At 44.5% G+C, this 22,668-nt stretch overlaps 1 protein-coding gene across 1 annotated transcript in view; it reads left to right on the top strand.

The window, feature by feature from the left end:
• phf14 (PHD finger protein 14) overlaps positions 1-22,668 on the top strand; it is a 303,809-nt gene that overhangs the window by 69,363 nt on the left and 211,778 nt on the right. Inside the window, 2 exon segments of the mRNA XM_038796438.1 lie at positions 8,093-8,252; positions 13,264-13,375. Coding sequence (XP_038652366.1) covers positions 8,093-8,252; positions 13,264-13,375 — 272 coding nt within the window.

Below are 22,668 nucleotides of genomic sequence, written 5' to 3'. Positions count from 1 at the left end.
TGCTGGCAATTATACTATTCCCCTTTGATTCTTCATTCTGTGCCTCTTTCAAATTCCATGATGCTAAATATTTGCATTTGCATACCTTCACTGATCTCTCAGTCGTCTAGGTAATTATGATGTGGAGATGCCGGCGTTGGACTGGGGTGAGCACAGTAAGAAGTCTTACAACACCAGGTTAAAGTCCAACAGGTTTGTTTCAAACACGAGCTTTCGGAGCACGGCTCCTTCTTCAGGTGAATGGCTCCTTCACCTGAAGAAGGAGCCGTGCTCCGAAAGCTCGTGTTTGAAACAAACCTGTTGGACTTTAACCTGGTGTTGTAAGACTTCTTACTGTGTCTAGGTAATTGTTTATACTAATCGGGCAATTTACACCTGTTTCTGTCTAGATGCCTGATAATCTGGTTAATAGGAAAGTAACATCTCATCATGCCTTTTGAATGCTGGGTGCTGCTGCCATTAGGCAGGTATCTACCTGTTGCTGAGCAGATTGCATCCTATCATGCCTTTCTAAATTTGTTTTCCTGCTGTTACTAGGGAAATATATGACACTACACTTACTGTGATGAATGGCTGCATGAAGCGAGATACAGTGGAGCACTTAGTTCTGCCCCAGTTATGCCCCAACTCTTGGAGCAAGTCTTACATTTTTTCCTTTTCATACTTTTAAGGTGAGTAATAAAGATTCAACGTACATGGGGACGATTGGCAAATTCATCCTCAGCATCACAAATAGTCCATGAAAGAGCAGAAAGGTGAAAAATTCAAGAAGGGTCGCCCGCATGAAATATTACCTAATGTAGCTCTTGCGCTACTCTGGTCCGAGGTTGAACAATTGCCAGCATCCTGTGGGAAAACATGCAGTTATGATTTGGAGAAGCAACAAACCTGAGACAGAACCTGTGAGGAGCTGCTTCTCCATTCACACATTCAGTCTCTCCCATGCATGGTACACAGCTCCTCCAGTTATGAGTTTCTCCTCTTCCAATCTTCTAGCTCCTTCACAGACAGAATTTGTGATTGGAAAAACAGCAAGAGCAGGAGGAAAGAGAGGCCAAAAAAATTATGCATCCGGTGCAGCTAAAGCAGATACGGCTGTGTCCGAGTGTGAGAGAGACAACAAGGATTAGGGGAGAAGGAGGCCTCTCAGGGCAGGAGAGAGAGGGTGAGGGCAACAGACAAAAGGCAACGTTGCTCTCTTTCACACTTGCAATTTATTTTTGTTTATGTGTATGGTTTCTCAATGTTTTATAAAAATACTTTATTTTTCTTTCTAAAAACACTCCTTGGCTTCGTTTTCATGTTTAAAATCTGTTGTTGGAATAATAATAATCAAAAAAGAAAAAACATTTAAAACTTTTCCATTAACCTCCTTTATATTTGACTGATGAATTATATTGGGAATAAAGTTTAAAATAGAGATCTGGATGAGAGGGAGAAATACATATTGTAGGGGGAAACCCAGTTATTTTCCTGTTATCTCAGTTTTTCTTTAAATGTTTCTGCTATACAAGTACCCGCCTGTACACACAGTTTTTTTGCCCATCATGTGTTTTTAAAAAGTAAATTTTTATGTGTAGAAAATGTTTGGAGTCCAATCCAGAAAAGTTAGCTTTAATATCCTTAAAGTCTGCTTTACTATCAGCCACTAGATGAAGACAGCTGGTTAATAATATATATTTTTTATTAGTGTCACAAGTAGGTTTACAGTAACAATGCAATTAAATTACTGTGAAGTTAGGGGGGGGGGGGGGAGAGAGAGAGAGAGGGTGCGGATGCAATGGTGCGTGAAGGAAAACTTTAATTGTTGTTGGACTCTTGGCTGCATAACTAGTACTGAGTTTCTTCTTTAATATTCTTTATTAGAGGCCTAATGCAAGTTTGCAAATACCTGCTTTGACAATGTTGGTTTATAACTTAATCTTTAGATCGAAGACCACTGAAATCTAAAATATTATCTCCGAAAATTAAAAGGTGACCCTTGAGAAAACCTCAAAAGGAACCCTCAAAGAAAAAAATAGTTTGACCCTTTGTTGTGTACCAGCTCAGATATTGTGAAAAGATAAATACCAGCTGCTGCTGTACTACCACTCACATTTAACATGACATTTTAAGCCTAATATTATTTGTTATGAATTAAAAGCTTCTGATGTTTTGATCAACTCAACTTTACCCATCATGCAAATACATCTGCATGTAGCTGACTGCAGTATGACTTCAAATGTCCTACATTTAACCAAATATATAGATCTTTCATGATTTTGCAGTTATTACTCAGGTGAGAAAGGAGCTGTGCTCCAAAAGCCAGTGATTCGAAACAAACCTGTTGGACTTTAACATGGTGTTGTAAGACTTCTTACTGCTCTGTCCAATATGACCATGGTTGATGCTTGATTTCAATGCCATATTCCTGCTTTCTCCCCATACCCCTTGATGCCATTAAAATCTAAAATATTATCTATCTCTTTCTTCAATACATTTATTGACTTGCCCTCCACAACCTTCTGTGGTAGAGAATTCCACAGGTTCACTACCTTTGAGTAAAGAAACTTTTCCTCATCTCAGTCTTAAATGGTCTACACCGTATCCAACCAGACAGAACATCTTCTCTGCATCTAGTTTGTCCAGCTTTTGTTAACGTTGTGCGTGTTAACTTTTAAAAATAAATTTGAGCTCCGACTGATAGTTGCAAGGATGACACAACAGGATTTTACCTTATAAGACTTCTACTGTAATGAACAGACTAAGCACTACTAACCAAAAACTTGAAGGAAACTTGTACATTAAAGTACAAAACAGAACCCTCCACTTTTACTTTTAATGCAACTGATTAACCTACTTCACAGGTAAACTTCCACTGTCTACTAAGTAGTCATTTAATTTGCCCCGGAACTAATCCAAAGTGACTCTCAGTTCCTGATGATTTACTTTGGTTCCTTTCCTTTCTCAGCCTGATAACATTTAACTGTATGATTTTCAAAATCGAGCAACCCACGTGCATTCCTGCATGGTGAATCTCGGGGACTGTTGGCCTCCGTTGCTCTCTGCTCTCTCTTCTGGATCCTGGCAGGCTACCTGAGTCTAAGTGCTTCAGGGATGTCTTGGAAATTCTTCCTCGTTCACAGTACATCTCCATGGCAATGTGAATCACATGGGCCTTGTGTTCAGGTAGAAATGCTGATTAGCTATCCTTGAGATCCCAACTGTCTCTTGGAAATAAATGAACAGATCACAGCATGGCTGTTTGCAACGTGATATTCTCAACACTCCTGAAACTTCGGAGACTTGCCTTCTAACTACTATAAAGTCATGTTGCTGCAATTGTCCCAAGTCTGAACACCTTGCACCTTTTCTCCTGCAAAGGAATCTGCCCCCTGTCTTGAATTTTTAACAGTCCCCTTACCCAGGCCAATTGTCAGACGGACATTAGAACAGGTCACATGAACCCCTTCATTTTACTCTAAAAGTCACAGTCCCAAAACTTAACAATCTTATAAACTTTGAGATTGTAACAGCATGTACTTCCACCATTATTCATGAAGGCCCGTCTTCGTAACCTTGCCCCTCGCCTGATGTGTGGTGGTCCTCAGGATATTTTAATTCATGGTTATGAGTATCACTAGCAGGACTAGCATTTGTTGTCAATCCCTTTTGAAGTGTAGTAGTTCAAGGAGTGTAAGTTTGGAAAGAAGTTTCAGGATTTTGTCCTGGCAATAGTGAAGAAAGAAATTACAATATAGTTCCAAGTCAGGATTGTGCATGATTTAAGGGGAACTTGCAGGTGATGGTGTTCCCTTGCATCTGTTGTTCCTGATCTTCCAGTGGTGGAGGGTATGGGGTTGGAATGTGCTTTCAAGGGAGCCTTGAAAAGTTGCTGCACTGCATACATGTTGTTGCCACTGTGGCTGTGATAGAAGGAGCAAATGTTTAAGGTAATGGATGGTGGTCAAGCGGGTTGCTTCGTCTTGAATGGTGTCGAGTTTTTTGAGTGTTACTGGAGATGCGCTCCATTCAGGCAAGTGGAGAATACTGTCATTATGTTCCTGACTTGTAGATGGTGGACAGGTTTTCACGAGTCAGGAGGTGAGTTCCTCACTTCAGAATTCCCAGTCAGAGGTGACCTAGGCTGTTGATAATGGATGACTTGGCGATGTGATGCTGTTGAATATGTGGGCGGCATGGTAGCACAGTGGTTAGCACTGTTGCTTCACAGCACCAGGGTCCCAGGTTCAATTCCCAGCTTGGGTCACTGTGCGGAGTCTACACATTCTCCCTGTGTCCGCATGGGTTTCCTCCGGGCGCTCCGGTTTCCTCCCTGAACTCCTGAAAGATGTGCTTGTTGGGTGAATTGGATATTCTGAATTCTCCCTCCATGTACCGGAACAGGTGCCGGAGTGTGGCGACTCGGGGATTTTAACAGTAACGTCATTGCAGTGTTAATGTAAGCCTTCTTGTGACAATAAAGATTATTATGATTATTGTCAAGGGCAGTGGGTAGAATGTTACTTGGCATTTATCAGCCAAGCCTGAATACTGTCCAGATCTTACTGCATGCTACCAGAGGTTGCTTCAGTGTCTGAGGGGTTGCGAATGGTGGCAAACACTGTGCATCTCTGGTCAACATCTGCTGCTGTATTAGCTTTCCCTGCAAATCACTTCAACCTCTTCCCAGAAAACATTAGTTCTACCATTTGTATTTGTTGTCTGTAAAGTTCTAATGCACACTCTAATTTCACAACACCATAACTAAAATTAATCTACTTGGTTATCTTGTGCTTGAATGTATTCATAAAAGGTTTTTTCGTTTTCTTGAAGGTCTCTGTGTCTCACAAAAGCTTGAGTTTAGCCGTGACATTTTTGATAGTACTATAGTTATTTGAGCGAAAGTCAGGTTCTGCACCCTGAGCACACCCAATATTCACAGTTTCCCAGGGTGCATCAATAAATTCCATCAGTTGAATTGTTTACTTTCTAAAAAACATTGTTTCTTCTCAAAATTATTTGAGAACAAACTTCAAAACTTAATTTTAAAGTGTGCAAGAGAGAGATAAATGACTAGCTTGCATGCTTGTTGGAGCTTTTGGGTTCGATGATTTTCAAGAAGCATACTACGCTGAGAGAAATGGAGGTACAATTTGATCAATTGATTTCCTAGAACTGCTGGAATTAAGGTGGGAGAGCAGGACAACCATTCACAAAAATTACTGGCAATGTCATTTTTCCCCATTTATTTGGTGATTTTTGTACGGAGTATTTAAGTTGTAAAAGAATATTGAATCTTGCTGGATTGTTAGCCATTTGTCAGTAGTGTATGGAATCAATATAACGCAGCAAATCTCTTTATTATCATGTCAAGATTGTAAACCATTGTCAAATCTTTGACAAAACAAAAATAGACAGATGGGATGAGAAACAGAACACTTACAATCCTTTACTATTATTAACATCCGATTATAATTGTTGCAGATGTGATTTTATTTGAAAGTGTGAATTAGCGAGATACATAAATTAGGCATTTTTCAATACAGTAGAGTTGCAAAAATTGCAAAATAGTAATTTAAAAATAAAATTATTTTGCAAACATTTCACTGACTCGTATGTTCAGGTTTAGGAGCTTATTAGTCATGTATGTTTTTTAAAAGTAAATAATTTTGAAGAAGGTGACTCAAGATTAGTTTTGTTTATGTGGTAAACTATTGTACAGTAAAATTATTTTGTTTAACTTCACTATGAATTTAATTTTATGCATTACAATGAATATCTTGAAATTTTGCTTGACATCCTTTGGAGAAATGTTGTAGGCTATTTGCTCTGGGCATGACATTGATTAGTGTTCATGATAGAACAGATTGCATTTTGGAAAAATTACATTTAATGGACCAAATGGCCTTTGTCTGTTGATATTTTCTTGGATTCTGACAATTAAAGTGTACATTTCCCAGTGTAAGTATATAGTAAAGCTTGGAACAAAAAAAGACCAAAACAGATATTGACGTTTGTATTTTTTACTTCCCCACTCCAGTGATACTAATTATGATGGAACTGGGTTTCTGTTTAAGCTGTTTTGCTTATTGCTGAGCACCCAGTCTGACAGCATAGTAAAATGTAATTCAAAAAAAAAGAATTTGCTTTTAAACAATTCCCATTTTGTATATTTCAAAGTGACTTGAAATTTAATTAAAACAGTTTGAAATTCGATTATCATAAAAATAAGCATTTTAATCAGTGTCTGTCGAGCACTTCCAAGCATACTAATTTTAAATTAAAGCGCGCTTAAAAAAAAATACTATTTTCAAGTTAAGCTGTGGTACATTTGTCAGTTTCTTAGTAAATTAAAAGAAATGTCGCATGTAAAAGCTTTTCTAAAATGTACATTTTAGTGTCTTCGCTCCCAAAAGAACGAGCTTAATTTTGAAAACCTCTCTGAAGACCTGCAATTGAATGAAATTAAAAGAAACCCCCAATGATTAATTTACCCTGAGCATGGCGGTTTTGTGAGCATGACTTAAGTCCAACGAGCTGTTTCTTAAATAACACAAATGATGTGGAAACTTGAGTTATGCTGAATGCAAATTGTACTTAAAATTCTGCGATCTTCTGTGCTAATTTCAGCTATATTTCATTGACTAAGCCCAGCCCAATCAAGTGGAAGCTCCAGGCTGCGATTTATGCTTCCTAAATCACATCTTGATGTGCATTTTTAAATAAGAATAAAATTAAATGCAGGGTCAAGGTGTATACATGAAGTATAAGTTGCCACTCATGCAATATTTACAGAATAATGGATAAAGTTGAATAATGTAATTTAAAGTTGATTTTCATTGGCGTTAAATCGACTCTGATATATACCCTCATTAATTTTCAGTGGATCCTCTGACTAAGTGCAAGCAACTTGATGGGTGATGTTATTTGATACACACTTGCAGTTTTAAATAAAAATGTTTGAAAGGTCAATATCATGAAATGCAACATGGCAAAATGAGATGCTATGTTGCCAAGTTGAATTTTAAAAAAATATTTAGATAAATCAAATTTTGTTTGAATCCATGAATTGTACATGTTATTTACTGATCTTTAGTAATATTATTTTTACATCATCACCTAAAATGCTCTTTTTGTGCCCATGGTCTGGAAAATGTGATTCATTTGATTCATTTTCTAAAGGTTTTGATGTTAGCATTTGTTTTTCTTCTAAGATAACTTCACATTCAGAATACAAGTAGGTAAAGTTTTTCCAAAGTACATGGGTGAAGATGTTTGCGCTTATAATTAAAAAAATAAATCTCCAGCTAGTGCTGTCAACAGCATATATCATTCACCAGGTCTCATGGCATCTACCACCGTCAAACATTCACCACTGTGGCAGCATACCATCTACAGGAAGCACTGCAGCAACTCACCAGGCTCCTTTAAAACTCATAACCTCTACTACCTAGAAGAGCAAGAGCAGCAGATTCAAGGAACACCACGACATGCAAATGCCCCTCCAACCAACATACCATCCTGACTTGGAACTATATCACTGTGATCCTTCATTGTCGCTGGATCAAGATCCTTGAACTCCCTCCTTAACAGCACTGTGGGCCTACCTGCACCACATGGACTGCAGCAGCTCAAGAAAGTAGCTCACCACCACTTTCTCGGCGTGGCAAAGTGGCTAGCACTGGTGTCTCACATTGCCAGGGACCCAGGTTCAATTCCGGCCTTGGGTGACCGTCTATGTGGAGTTTGCACTTCCCGTGCCTGTATGGATTTCCTTCGGGTGCTATGATTTCCTCCCATAGTTCAAAGATGTGCAGGTTAAGTGAATTGGCCATGCTAATTTGCCCCATTGGGTCCAAAGATGTGCAGGTTAGATGGGGTTGTGGGGTTAGGGGGGGGAGTGGACCAAGGTAGGGTGCTTTTTCAGAGGTTCGGTGCAGACTTTATGGGTCCTTCTGCACTGAAGGGGTCCCATGGTTCTCGAGGGAAATGAGAAATGGATGATAATTGCTGGCCTAACTAGTGACGTTACCTCCTCAGAAAGAATAAAATACATACTCGAGGTGAAGTCTTTGTCCTCACGCAATATATTTTCTCTCTTTTTCGGCAGGTTGCTATGGTGTTGATGGAGAAAGTGACTCTATTATGAGTTCTGCCTCTGAAAATTCTACAGAACCCTGGTTCTGTGATGCATGTAAATGTGGAGCGTCACCCAGTTGTGAGTTGTGCCCCAACGTAGATGGAATTTTTAAAGAAACAGATGCTGGAAGGTTTGTTTCACTAGTATTTATTTCTTCAATAAAAGAAAAATACCTTTATTGCAAGCCCTTTAAAGTTGTTAATGGCCTCTTTTGTATGTGTTTCTTCGAATGTCAAATTAAGTAGTATTTTATTTTGCAATGCCCAGGTTTGAAGCATTCCCCACTCGTCATACATTAGCGTTAGAGTTGACAACTCTGGCTCGATATATTCTTTCAAGTTTGTTCCCATGATATCTTAATGTGCGATAGCTGATCACACATTACCTGTTGTTTACAACTGTTATTGCATTTGCTATTTAAATTTAGATTATACAGCATAAACCATCACTTTCCTCTGACTGACCCCATCTAAGAGAAAACCTTAGCACGCTGTTGTTCTCTGGAAATTTCCTAAACCATCGGATGTCCTTACCCACTGTTAGTCATTAAGTATGCAGAGCTGTATTTGAAATTCTTGAGACCATGGCACCACAAATGCTCAGGGCCCTCTACAGCCCAATGCATAATTCTATAAGTGCATCATCACCCCTGCCCCAGTTAATATAGCCACAAAATCTATTTACATAGTTAAGCATTAACATTTTGCAGATTTCTGCCTAAAGATCATATCTGTTTATGATGTGGTGGAACCTGGCATCTGTCTGCTCTGTCAGGGTTTCAAAATGAAACCTGCATTGAATATTTATTCCTCCATATCTTTTACAGAGGAGGTAAAAGGGGTTTCTCTTTTAAAACAAAACAACTTTTCAAAAGTATGAGACATTTCTGGCACAAATGCATGTACTTTTCTGCTGGTTTGCTGGCAGCAGTGCGAGGGAGATCTATTTTCCATGCCCAGTGACTCCTGGTTGATACTGTAAAGTTGGAAATTCTGCCACACAAACTAGCACTGGGAACAAAAAGGTGTGAATTTAAACACGTATTTCATGCACCAGTAAAAAGTGACAGGGGAAACTATTCAGGCCAAGTGCTTTCTGAGAATGGTTACTGCTGCAGTCAGACTTTCCTGTCTTTGGTGTTCTCACCGGCCTCTGTACAAGTGCAGCTGCTAATGGAAGACCACCCAATCCTATGGTTAGCATATCTGTCTTCAACGCTCCACCATTGCTCATTGGCGCACTTGCAGTCCCAATCAACTCCTCTTTCTTATTTACGCAAGGATTTTCACAGCAGCATAGTGGTTAGCACAATCGCTTCATAGCTCCAGGGTCCCAGGTTCGATTCCTGGCTTGGGTCACTGTCTTTGCGGAGTCTGCACGTTCTCCCCGTGTGTGCGTGGTTTCCTCTGTGTGCTCCGGTTTTCTCCCACAGTCCAAAGATGTGCAGGTTAGGTGGATTGGCCGTGATAAATTGTCCTTCGTGTCCAAAATTGCCCTTGGTGTTGGGTGGGGTTACTGAGTTATGGGGATAGGGTGGAGGTGTGAGCTTGGGTAGGGTGCTCTTTCCAAGAGCCGGTACAGACCCGATAGGCCGAATGGCCTCCTTCTGCACTGTAAATTCTATTCTACTATTCTACTAGTTACTAGTCCATTTGTAATTCTGAGACTAACCTGGAAGTGCAACAATCCTAAAATTAATTGGAAGGGATTATGCGAAGTTACCCGTTATAAAATGATATTGATTATACACAGTTTGCCATGCAGACTTTCAGATTCTGCTACCGATATTTGTCACCATTTCTACAAGCAAACTGTGAAGGCATGGAGTATCATGGATTAACTGATTTATCTTACTTCACTCAGTTTAATAAATTGTAAATAGCTGTCATTATTTAAGGACTTTGAAAATCTGGATTTTAACTTAGTAAAATTATGAATTTGTTACATGTTGAATATTAAATTGCTAAATGGGAGTAAAGTAATACCATAACAAATAATCTCTCAAGCTTTCTTCTCTTCCCTCCTTTCCCACAAATATTAGTTCATTTCTATTGCAGAGATGCTAACTGGCTGTCAATAACCTGTCCATGGTGCTGTTAACATAGAAATCTTGATGTTGCAGAGAAAATCAAACACTGTCCTTGCCCAGTTTCTATTGCTACATCTCCTGCTGGTCAGCAGTGAAAATCCTGGCCTATTTCACTTTCTTTTTCCAAGCACAAAAGTATTGAGATCGGTAATAGATCCACTGGGATTGCACCAGCTGGAATTGTTTATTATATATCTAGAAGGAGTTCACGTAGTTGAAAGCACGCATTTGCGATGCATATATTATTCTGCGTTAATGTTGGATCACACTGGTTGCCTTGTGCACCTTGTTTATTGATATATGGTTTTGAAGATTAAATTTAGTTTGATCAAGCTATAGATTTACTTTAGGGGGTTGAAGGAACTTAGGATTGTGAAGTAGAGCTTCAATTCAAGGTTACCGGTTGTTCTTGAGCATTACTGAAACTCAGTAGAAATTCAAGTTAAAAACTTGTCAGGTGCAAATAAGAATTGTTTTATTTGGAGTTCATTGGTTACAACTTGAAAATCATTTAAAAGGTAGTTTGTAGACAATTTGATTTTCTTCAAAGAATCACAGGTATTATCTTCTGAGACAATAGCCTGAACACAACTTTAAAAGTCAAAGTCTGAAGTCAAAGTATGAAAATGAAATATGAATACAGAACTCTTTTCTAATTCTCTTCCTTTACTTTCTGGCTCTTTCTGTCTCTCGCTCTGGCTCTCTGTCTTTCTCTCTCTCTCTCTCCACCTCCATTCTTATTCCTCGTTGCCATGGATTCAACCCTTGTCCTTGGAAAAAATGTAATGTTCTTATCAGACTTCTGTGTTTTGCAAACTCATGACTGAGTTTGGAAATTGTATGTTTCATTTTAAAACTGGGAATTAATATTTATGCTTTAAGCAGCTTTTTACCTATATTAAGTGTATTTGAAATACCTGGCTTCTACAGGGGTACAGAGGAGTTTATAAGGATGTTACCAAGGAGTAAGACATCAGGTATTGAGAGGGTGAAAAACGTAGGACAGTTCTCCAGTGAACAAAGAGTCAGAAATCTTAACTGGGAGGGCACCTTGGGGTTCTGGAGAAAAGCCAATGTTGTTCCTTTGTTTAAGAAGAATAGCAAGGATAATCCAGGTAATTACAGGCCGGTGAGCCTTACATCAGTGGTAGGCAAATTATTGAAGAGGATTCTTCGAGGCAGGATTTTCTCCCACTTGGAAATAAGTGGACATATTAGTGAGAGGCAACATGGTTTTTTTAAAGGGCAGGTCGTGTCTCACTAACTTGATTGAGTTCTTTGAGGAAGTGACAAAGATGATTGAGGGTAGGGCAGTGGATTTTGTCTACATGGATTTCAGACAAGGTCCCTCATGGCAGACTGGTACAGAAGATGAAGTCACATGGGATCAGAGGTGAGCTGGCAAGATGGATACAGAACTGGCTCAGTCACAGAAGACCGGGTAGCAGTGGAAGCGTGCGTTTCTGAATGGAGGATTGTGACTTATGGCGTTCCTCAGGGATCAGTGCTGGGGCCTTTGCTGTTTGTAATATCTATCTATAAATATATATATATATAAATAATTTGGAGGAAAATGTAACCGGTTTGATTAATAAGTTTGCGGACGACACAAAGGTTGGTGGAATTGCGGATAATGTTGAGGACTGTCGGATACTGCAAGATATAGATCGGTTGGAGACTTGGGCAGAGAGATGGCATATGGAGTTTAATCCGGACAAATGTGAGGTAATGCATTTTGGAAGGTGTAATACAGATGGAAAATATACAGTAAGTGGCAGATCCCTTTAGAGTATTGATAGGCAGAGGGATCTGGATGTCCAGGTGCACGGGCAAAGTGGCAATTCAGGTGGAGAAGATAAGTCAAGGAGGCATATGGCATACTTCATCGGATGGGCATTGAATTTAAAAATTGGCAAGTCATGTTACAGCTTTATAGAACCTTAGTTAGGCCGCACTTGGAATATAGTGTTCAATTCTGGTCACCACACTACCAGAAGGACGTGGAGGCTTCAGAGATGGTATGGGATATTACCAGGATGTTGCCTGATATGGAGGGCATTAGCTATGAGGAGGGGTTGGAGAAACTTGGTTTGTTCTTACTGGAACGACGGAGGTTGAGGGGCGACCTGAAAAAAAGTCTACAAGATTGAGGGGTATGGACAGAGTGGATAGTTAGAAGTTTTTTCCCAGAATGGAAGAGTCAATTACTGGGGGGCATAGGTTTAAGGTGAGAGGGGCAAGGTTTAAAGGAGATGTGCGACGCAAGTTTTTTTTTACACAGAGTGGTAGGAGCCTGGAAGTCGCTGCCAGGAGAAGAAGTGGAAGCAGATACGATATTGATGTTTATGGGGCATCATGACAAATACATGAATAGGATGGGAATAGAGGATTATCGTCCCCGGAAGGGTAGGGGGTTTTAGTTCAGACGGGCAGCATGGTAGGTTCAGTCTTGGAAGGCCATAGGGCCTGTTCTTGTGCTGTACTTTTCTTTGTTCTTTGAAATTAACCACCAGAAGTTTTCTTCATGATGGGAATTTAAAAAAAATACAATTAAAGGGCTATTTAGTGGGGCCAATCCACTTACCCTCCACATCTTTGGGTTGTGGGGGTAAGATCCACGCAGACACGGGGAGAATGTGCAAACTCCACATGGACAGTGACTGGGGGCTGGGATTAAACCAGGTCCGTGAAGCTGCAGTTCTAACCACTGCGCGACCATGCTGCCTTGATGATGAGAATGGATCAATGAAAATTCCCTCTAGTGAATGGATCAATGACCTAAGGAAAATGATCTAAAATCATTGGCTAAAGATCTAAAGGGGATGAGAAGTATTTGCACTCCGATGTAAAGCTGATGCCCAAGATAATTTTATACAGAACAGGTACTTGAGGATGTGGAATTTGTGGGGTTATATTCTAAATGGAGGGGTGTGGGACAAACCATGACTGCTGTTTGAAAATGCCAGCACAAGCATGACGGGTCAATTGGTCTGTACTGTTGATTTCAGTGGTCTAAGTGCACTCAGTAACCTGTTGTGCATTTTCTTTTCAGGTGGGTTCATGTTGTTTGTGCCCTTTATGTACCTGGTGTGGCATTTGGAGATATCGACAAACTTCGTCCTGTTACTCTTACAGAAATGAACTATTCAAAATATGGTGCTAAGGTAAGATTATATATTTATATGAAAATGTTCTTGATTTTTGAACATCTGCTGAGGGGATAATGATAAAACAGATTGAAAATAAGCAGATTAAAAACTTACTAAAATTAATTATTTTTTTAAAAGGTCTTGCAGCATTCTCCAAAGCCTGTCCACGGAAAATGCACCAATTCATGGTGACTGACAGTTAACGTCGGAAGTATTGTGGGAAAATTTTAACCAGTTAGCTCAATTCTGGTCAAGACGTTGTCCTGAGGGATGAACCAGCAAGTGGCTATCACTTATTTTGTTCAGCTGAAACAGGGACATATGTGTACATGTTCTTTCTGTCTGCAAAGAACAGGCCCTGTATATTAATACATGCTGCTTCTAATACGCACAAATGTGCAGCACTACGAGCCCAACTGACTCTCTCAAATTGGTTCTAAGTGTAATTTTAGCCCAATGAGGATTATTTAGCAAATGTTGTCCAATCGCAGAATGTCATCTAATGTTGGACTGGGTTTTGAGCTTTGCAAGCTTGGGCCGGTGTGTTATTATCTGTACCTTGCCAGTTGCAAACAGTGGAAGGGACATGCTGTTAGATACGATCCACTAACCTGTGGGATTTAAGGACTATATGCCTTGCATCACACTGTCACTGAAATGCATGTACCGCGGGCTCGATCTCCCAGCACATCGCACCCGACCGGGATTGCGACATGGCTGGTAACACCAGGAGAAGCCACCTGCGGGCGTCCTGGCAGCCACGATGCCTCGCCGATTTACCGAAGTCCTGTGAGGCAGCCCGACCAGACACCCACCCACAATGGACGTGACCAGGCCTCGTGTGCTTAAATAGGTTTTAAACCTACTTCTTATCAGCCATCAGTGGGGAACCGTTCAGTACTGGTCCACACAAACGTGGACCAGGCGGATTGGCACCTGGGGGTTTCCCGGGCAATCGGAGCCCTGGGTGGCCGGGAATAGTGTAGCGTGGCCCCCTGACCCTCCCCCTGGAACGCGGGTCCTTTGGCACTGCACGGCTGGCACCTTGACACTGCCACTCTTAACACTGCAAATCCAGTTGGTGCTCTCCCAGGGTGGCAGTGCCAGCGTGACACCGCCAAGGGTCTGGGCCTGGTGTGGGGGGGGGCTATGCCCATGAAAGGAGCATGGAAGGGATATGAAGGGTGGGGGTATGTGCAGGGCAGGTAAGTAGGGGTGTCTGGGATGTTGTGAGGGGGGAATGCTCTAAGGGAGTGTGGGGTGGCCTGAAGAGGGAGAGCCCTCCGGGGTCCTCACTACATTGCCCATGGGTAGTGTTGTGGGGGACCCTCAAGCTCAATTAGAGATCGAGGCAACCTTTCAAAATGGTGGCTTGATCTCTGAGAAGCCGGTTGGGCCAGTGAATTCCAAGTGTGCGCTGAATCAGTGAGAAACTTCCCAGGGCCCAAAAAAGTGATTTAGATTGGTTAGGTAGTGGTGGGAAAACATCCAACAAATCCCGCCACAAGTGACACTTAGAAACCTTTCCGTTAGATCGCATCCCACATTACTCAACAATGAAATGTAGACCTGGGAACATTTTTGGCAAACCAAGTAGCACAGCAGAGTAATGATCGTATGAGGAAGATTTGAAGCCTTACAATTGTGCTTCCCCTTGGTGCCCTTAATCCTTATTTGAATGCAATGCTGAAGCATTCCAGGTTTGCGAGGCAATTATAGTGAAGACTGTTATTAGGTTTGACGCTGGTTCAGATAGTCGCGGCAAGGACATAATATGGGCCACAGCCAGTGATGCAGTAGCTGCAAACTCCTGCCCAATCTCTGCCATTTCTACAGTGCTCACAGTATAAAATCAATACCATGCCATTAAAGGAGGTACAAATGTAGGAATAATGTGAAGGACAAAATAAGCAGTAAACCTATCCCATGGTAAATTAATTTATGGAAAAGATAATGCAAAGAATTCCTCCGATTCCCATAATAATGTTTTTATTGTCATAAGTAGGCTTACATTAACACTGCAATGAAGCTACTGTGAAAAGCCCCAGGCAACCAAGTAAGCTTCATAGGAACAGGAATAAACTATTCAGCCAATGTAGCTGCTCATACAGATCATGGTTGATTCTCGGCTTTATCTGTGGGTAAGACTTAAACTCATTCAAAATCTATCCACTTGACTGAATCCCCCCCTCCCCCATGACAATTCGGTTGCCACATTTGCTAAATTAGATTAACTACAGTGCAAGAGCACTTCATTGGCTCTAAAGTGCTTTGAGACATCCCAAGATGTGAACGATGCCATACGTGCAACTTTTTTAAAATTTATGCAGCGCTCCTTTTTTTTTTTCATTTTATAAATTTAGAATACCCAATTATTTATTCCCAATTAAAGGACAATCTAGGGTGGTCAGTCTATCTACCCTGCACATCTTTTTGGGTTGCGGGGGGTGATACCCACCAAGACACGGGGAGAATATGCAAACTCCACACAGACAGTGGCTCCGGGGCTGGGATCAAACCCGTGCCCTCAGTGCAGTGAGGCAGAAGTGCTAACCACCATGCTGCCCCTGCGCTCTCTTTTTTATCCTCCTCTCTATTGCTTCATCTAATCTTTGAGATGTATATTTTATAAATAATAACACACATATAGTGAAAGTCTGAGGGGCCAGTGCAGATCCCGAGTGGAAACCACTTAGCCATATCCTGTCCATTAAAATACATGCCCATGTGGGCGGAATGGTTGCACAGCGGTTAGCACTGCTGCCTCACTGTTCCAGGAACCCTGGTTCAATTCCAGCCTTGGGTGACTGTCTGTCTGGAGATTGCACTTTCTCCCCGTGTTGCATGGGTTTCCTTCGGGAGCTCCAATTTCCTCCCACAGTCTAAAGATATACAGGTTAGGTGAATTGGCCATGCAAAATTTCCCTTATTGTCTAAAAGTTTAGGTAGGGTTACTGGGTTATGGAGATAAGGTGGAGATGTGGGCTTAAATAGGGTGCTCTTTCCAAGGACTGGTGCAGACTCGATGGCCAAATGGCCTCCTGCTACACTGTAGGGATTCTATGATTATCCCTCCTAACTTTCTCCTACCCTCTAGTCAATTTCTCATTTATGTGAAAACATCTTAATTCCATTTCTTTCCTTTATATTCCTAGTCTCTTGCGTGGGAACTTATCAAATGTCTTCGGAAATCCATATATCTAATATCCCTGGACACTCCCTCATCAAAGATGTTAGTGGGTTCGACTTTCCGGTGGCTGTGATGAAGTAGGAAGCCACACATTTGGGAGCTCCCATTTTAAACGGACTTTTCGGCTTTTTTTAGAGCCCAAAACAGAAATTTTTCGACGTCTCCCGGTGGGGGAAGGTGTGCTGAACGACTTTCCCCGCAGTCCATGACTCGAACTCGGAGTGGAAAGGGGGAAAAAGCAGCAGCAGCTCCCCAGTAAAAACGGGGGAAGGGATCCAAGATGGCCACCGGCAGAGCTCCAGAGGAGTGGAAACAGTGGGCCCAGGAGCAACTAGCTGCTCTCCTGCGCTGCTTCACAGACTTCAAGGCTGAGGTGCTGAGCTCTCTGCAGGAAACAAACAGAAGGCTGTCGGAGATTCAGACCACCCAGGGTGCTGCCATCAAGGAGTTGCAGACGCAGGCCACTGAACGAGAGGAGGAGGCCGTGGTCCTCGTGAGTAAGGTGGAGGGGCACGAGGCACTCCACAAGAAGTGGCAGGAACGCTTCGAGGAGCTTGATCACCGCATGAGGCGGAAAAACCTGCGGATCTTGGGCCTTGCGGAGGGGCTGGAGGGGTCGGACCTGACAACCTATGTGGCTATAATGCTGAACTCGCTAGTGGGGGCCGGGTCTTTCCATCTGCCTTGGAGCTGAAGGGAGCACACAGAGTACTGGCCAGGAGGCCTAAGGACAATGAACCCCCGCGTGCGGTGCTGGTGAGGTTCCACCAGTTCAGTGATCGGGAGTGTGTTCTGTGCTGGGCCAAGAAGGTGAAGAGCAGCAAGTGGGAGAATGGGGTAGTTTGGAATATTGCAGCCCGCGCGCCTGTGGGTAACTTATTCGGACCAAAATTATTATTTTGATTCCCCGGAGGAGGCGTGGGCCTTCGTGCGGACGGAGAAACTGGACTTGAACTAGGGGTTTGGGTTTGCGGGGTCGGTTGTAATATCTTAGCGCTGGATTCTGCTGTTGCTATGTTTTTTTTTGTACTTTTGCAATTTTGATATGGTTATTTATGGGGGTGTTGTTCTGCTATGTTTTTTTCTGCTGTGGGGCATTGGTTGAGTTGTGTATCTTGCGGGGAGGGTCGGGGGGGTTTGTTGTATCTATGTCGGGTTGGGGGTATGGAGTGGGGCTGGTATTTGGGAGCTGCGTCAGAAGGGGGTGGTGGGGCAGTGCGAAAGCGCGGGCTTTCCTCTGGTTTCCCGTGCTGCGGGGCTGGGGGGGCGGAGACGGTGACGGGGAGGCGGGGCCTTAACTGGTTCTTCCCCGCGCTGGAGCGGTGCCTGGAGGAGGGATAGATTGGGGGATGATCCACTTTGGGAGGGATCGGGTTATTGGCGGGAGTTTCCGGGGTCAGCAGAAGTTAACTGACCAACGGAAGTACAATGGAGGACGGTTCGCAGCTGGGAGGTTCCTAGCCTGGGGAGGAAGGGAGGGGGGGAAAGGGGAATACCGGGTTGCTGCTGGTAGGGTCAGGAAGGAGCTGGTGGGGGCTGGGGGGACAGAGGAGAGGTGTTGTCGCGTGTGGGACTGGTCGGGCAGGGGGTGCTGGCCTGGGGCGGGCAGTCGACGGGCTATGGCTAGTCAACGGGGAGGGGGGCGGGACGCCCTCTGATCCGGTTGGTCACCTGGAATGCGAGAGGGTTGAATGGGCCGGTGAAGCGGTCGAGGGGTACTGGCTCACCTGAAGGGGCTAAAGGCAGATGTGGCAATGCTTCAGGAGACCCACCTGAAGGTGGCGGACAGGTCCGCCTGAGAAAGGGATAGGTGGGGCAGGTTTTCCACTCTGGGTTGGATGTGAAGAACGGGGGATAGAGTGGCGATTCTGGTGGGGAAAAATGTGTTGTTTGAGGCATCGGAGGTGGTGGCGGATAAGGGGGGTACCTATGTTATGGTTAGGGGCAGGCTACAAGGAGAGAAGGTGGTACTGGCTAGTGTGTATGCCCCAAATTGGGACGATGCGGGCTTTGAGGCGTATGTTGGGACGGGTCCCGGATCTGGAGGCGGGAGGTCTGATCATGGGGGGGGGGGGACTTTAATGCGGTGTGGACCCTTCACTGGATCGGTCCAGCTCTAGGACGGGTAGGAGGCCGGCGGCGGCCAGGTACTGAGAGGGTTTATGGATCAGATGGGTGGGGTGGATCCATGGAGGTTTGTGAGGCCGAGGGCACCCGAGTACTCTTTCTTCTCCCACATACATAGGGTCTACTCTCAGATAGATTTCTTCGTGGTGAGTAGGGGACTGATTCCGAGAGTGGAGGAGGGCCGAGTATTTGGCCATTGCAATCTCCGACCACGCTCTGCATTGGATAGAGTTGGAGATGGGGGAGTGCGGGACCAATGTCCGTTTGTGGCGGTTGGATGTGGGGTTGTTGGCGGAGGAGAGGTGTGTAGGAGGGTCCGGGCAAGTATTGAGGGTGTACCTCGAGGTGGAATGATACGGGGGAGGTTCAGGTGGGGATGGTCCGGGAAGCCCTGAAGGCAGTGATTCGTGGGGAGCTGATATCCATCCGGGCACACAGGGAGAGGAGCGAGAGGTAGTGAGAGGGATCGACTGGTGGGAAAGATGCTGGAGGTGGACAGGAGGTATGCAGAGGCACCAGAGGAGGGACTGTTGGGGGAGAGGCGCAGCCTGCAGGCTAAATTTGATTTGCTGACCACTAGAAGGCGGAGGCACAGTGGAGGAAGGCTCAAGGGGCAGTATACGAACATGGTGAAAAGTCGAGTAGGATGCTGGCTCTTCAGCTCCGCAAGCGGGATGCGGCTAAGGAATTGCTGGAGTGAGAGACAGAGGTGGGAATGTGGTGCGGAAGGGGATAGAGGTGAATGAGGTCTTCAGGACTTTTACGGGGAACTGTACCAGTCGGAGCCAACGGGGGAGAGGAGGGAATGGAGAGGTTCCTTGACGGCTTTCTTTCCCGAAGGTGCAGGAGGAGAGGTGGAGGGGTTGGGTGCGCTGATTGAGCTGGAGGAGCTAGTTAAGGGGATCGGGCAGATGCAGTCAGGGAAGGCACCGGGGCCGGATGGGTTCCCGGTTGAATTTTATAAAAAGTTTGTGGACCTACTGGGCCCCTTGCTGGTGCGGACACTCAATGAAGCGTGGGAAGGGGGGACTTTGCCCCCGACGATGTCACGGGCGCTGATCTCGTTAATTTTAAAGAGGGACAAGGACCCCCAGCAGTGTGGTTCATACAGGCCCATATCTCTCCTCAACGTGGATGCTAAGGTCCTGGCAAAATCCTGGCCACCAGGATAGAGGATTGTGTGCCAGGGGTTGTGCACGAGGACCAGACAGGTTTCGTGAAGCGAAGGCAGCTGAACACGAATGTGCGGAGATTGTTGAATGTCATCATGATGCCGGCGATTGAGGGGGAGGCAGAGATAGTGGTGGCACTGGATGCGGAGAAGGCCTTCAATAGAGTGGAGTGGGGGGTACCTATGGGAGGGTTGGGGAGGTTTGGATTTGGTGAAGGGTTCATTAGATGGGTAAGGCTGCTATATGAGGCCCCAATGGCGTGCGTTGTCACGAATAGGAGGAGGTCGGAAGTACTTCCGGCTTTACTGAGGGACCAGGCAGGGTTGCCCCCTGCCCCCCTTGTTGTTTGCCCTGGCAATCGAGCCGATGGCGTTGAGGGATTCAGAGAGGTGGAGAGGTTTGGTGCGAGGGGGGAGGAACATAGGGTGTCGTTGTATGCCGATGACCTGTTACTGTATGTGGCGGGACCCGGTGGGAGGGATGCCGGGGAGTGATGGAGTTGCTAGCTGAGTTTGGGACCTTTTCAGGTTATAAATTAATTTAGGCGAGGTGTTTGTGGTGCACCCTGGAGACTAGGAGGAAGGAATTGGTGGCTCCCGCTTAGGCGGGCAGAGGAGAGCTTTAGGTACCTGGGGGTGCAGGTGGCCAGGGACTGGGGGACTCTTCACAAGCATAACTTCACCAGACTTGTAGATCAGATGGAGGAGGAGTTCAAGAGGTGGGGACATGCTGCCATTATCGTTGGCGGGGAGGGTACAGTCTGTCAAAATGACGGTGCTTCCGAGGTTCTTGTTCCTCTTTCAGTGCCTGCCCATCTTTATCCCAGGGCCTTCTTTAGGCGAGTGACTAGCAGTATTTGGAGCTTTGTGTGGGCACATGGGACTCCGAGAGTGAAGAGGGTGTTCCTGGAGCGAGGGAGGGATAGAGGCGGGCTGGCGCTGCCAACCTTCTGGGGTACTATTGGGCAGCCAATGTGTCAATGGTGCATAAATGGGTGATGGAGGGGGGAAGGGCGGCGTGGAAAAGAATGGAGATGGCGTCATGTAGAGGTACTGGCCTGGGTGCTATGGTAACGGCACCGTTGCCGCTCTCCCCTAAGAGGTTTACCGCGAGCCCGGTGGTGGCGGCGACCCTAAGAATCTGGGGACAGTGGAGACGGCATCGGGGGGAAACAGGGGGCTCGATGGAGGCTCCACTGGGTGGCAACCATCGGTTCATTCCGGGGAACAAGGATGGGGGATTTAGGGGGTGGCAAAGGGCGGGCATCAGCAAATTGAGGGACCTGTTTATTGGCGGAAGGTTTGCGGGCCTGGGGAACTGGAAGATAAATTTGGCCTTCCCCAAGGGAACATGTTTCAGATACTTGCAGGTAAAGGCGTTTGCTAGGCGACAGTTAGAGGGATTCCCTCTGCCTGCCGTCGTGGGGGACGATGGACAGAGTGCTTCGGGGGTGTGGGTCGGAGAGGGGAAGGTGTCTGACATCTATAAGGTAATGCAGGAGCTGGAGGAGTCATCAGTGGAGGAGCTAAAGGCTAAATAGGAGGAGGAACTTGGGGAGCAGATAGAGGACGGGACTTGGGCGGATGCCTTGGAGAGAGTCAACTCTTCCTCCTCATGTGCGAGGCTTAGTCTCATCCAATTTAGGGTGCTGCACCGGGCCCACATGTCCGGGACTAGGATGAGTAGGTTCTTTGGGGGTGAGGACAGGTGCACCAGATGTTCGGAGGGAGTCCAGCGCACCACGCCATATGTTCTGGGCATGCCCAGCAACTGGAAGGAATTCTGGAAGGGGGTGGCGGGGACGGTGTCGAGGGTGGTTGGATCCAGGGTTAAACCAGGGTGGGACTCCTCGTTTTTGGAGTTGCGGTAGAGCCGGGAGTGCAGGAGGCGAAAGAGGCCAGTGTCCTGGCCTTTGGCGTCCCTCGTAGCTCGACGAAGGATTCTGCTACAGTGGAAGGATGCAAGGCCCCCAAGTGTGGAGACCTGGATCAGTGACATGGCGGGATTTATAAAATTGGAAAGGGTCAAATTTGCCCTGAGAGGATCAATACAAGGGTTCTATAAACGATGGCAGCCTTTTCTGGACTTCCTGGCTCAAAGATAGGTAGCTTGGTCAAGAGCCACAGCAACCCGGGAGGTGGGGGGGGGTTCCTTATTGTAGTGTCTATTCTGTAACTTTATATGTGTTAATTTGCATTGTTGTTAAAATGCTGTGTTGTTCATGGAGGTGGGGCGAATGTTTATGATTGTTAATATTATTGTTATTTTTGGTATTTTACTATGGTGCGTTGTTGTATAAATTCAAAATTTTTCAATAAAAATTATTTTAAAAAAAAAGATGTTAGTGGATCCTTAAAGTAATCAACGAGGTTGAATCTCTTTGCCCACTTCACTGTTGTTACGCAAAGCATGGCAGCTTATCAGTAGCAAATATGTGCCATATGAGAGACCTTTAAGAATGGGTGTTTATTACTGCAGTGATGTCAGATAGTTGGTGGAGCTGGCTGTCTGTCAGGTTTTTACTTTTGTTTTAGGCTATTTGCTGCAGGGTGTGTTTTAGTTTTGTTTTCGGAGCTGGGTAACTGCAGTCACAGCCAGAAAGTGTATTAGAGTCTCTCTCTAATCTAAATCGATCCTGGTGATTTAAAACTAATAACGGCTCTTAATAGTGACTTTAACCTGATGTGATGCTGCTGAAAGTTTTTTTTAAAGTCTTCTGGATGTTAAAGGACAGCTTAAGAATTACTTAGTGTTATATTCTTTGGGGGTTGTATTTGAATTAATGGTCGCTGTATGTTTTAAAAAGGTTTACTTGAGTT

The sequence above is a fragment of the Scyliorhinus canicula genome, chromosome 5 (genome assembly GCF_902713615.1).
Source record: "Scyliorhinus canicula chromosome 5, sScyCan1.1, whole genome shotgun sequence".
NCBI lineage: Eukaryota > Metazoa > Chordata > Chondrichthyes > Carcharhiniformes > Scyliorhinidae > Scyliorhinus > Scyliorhinus canicula.
This window is presented reverse-complemented; position numbering and strand designations above follow the sequence as displayed.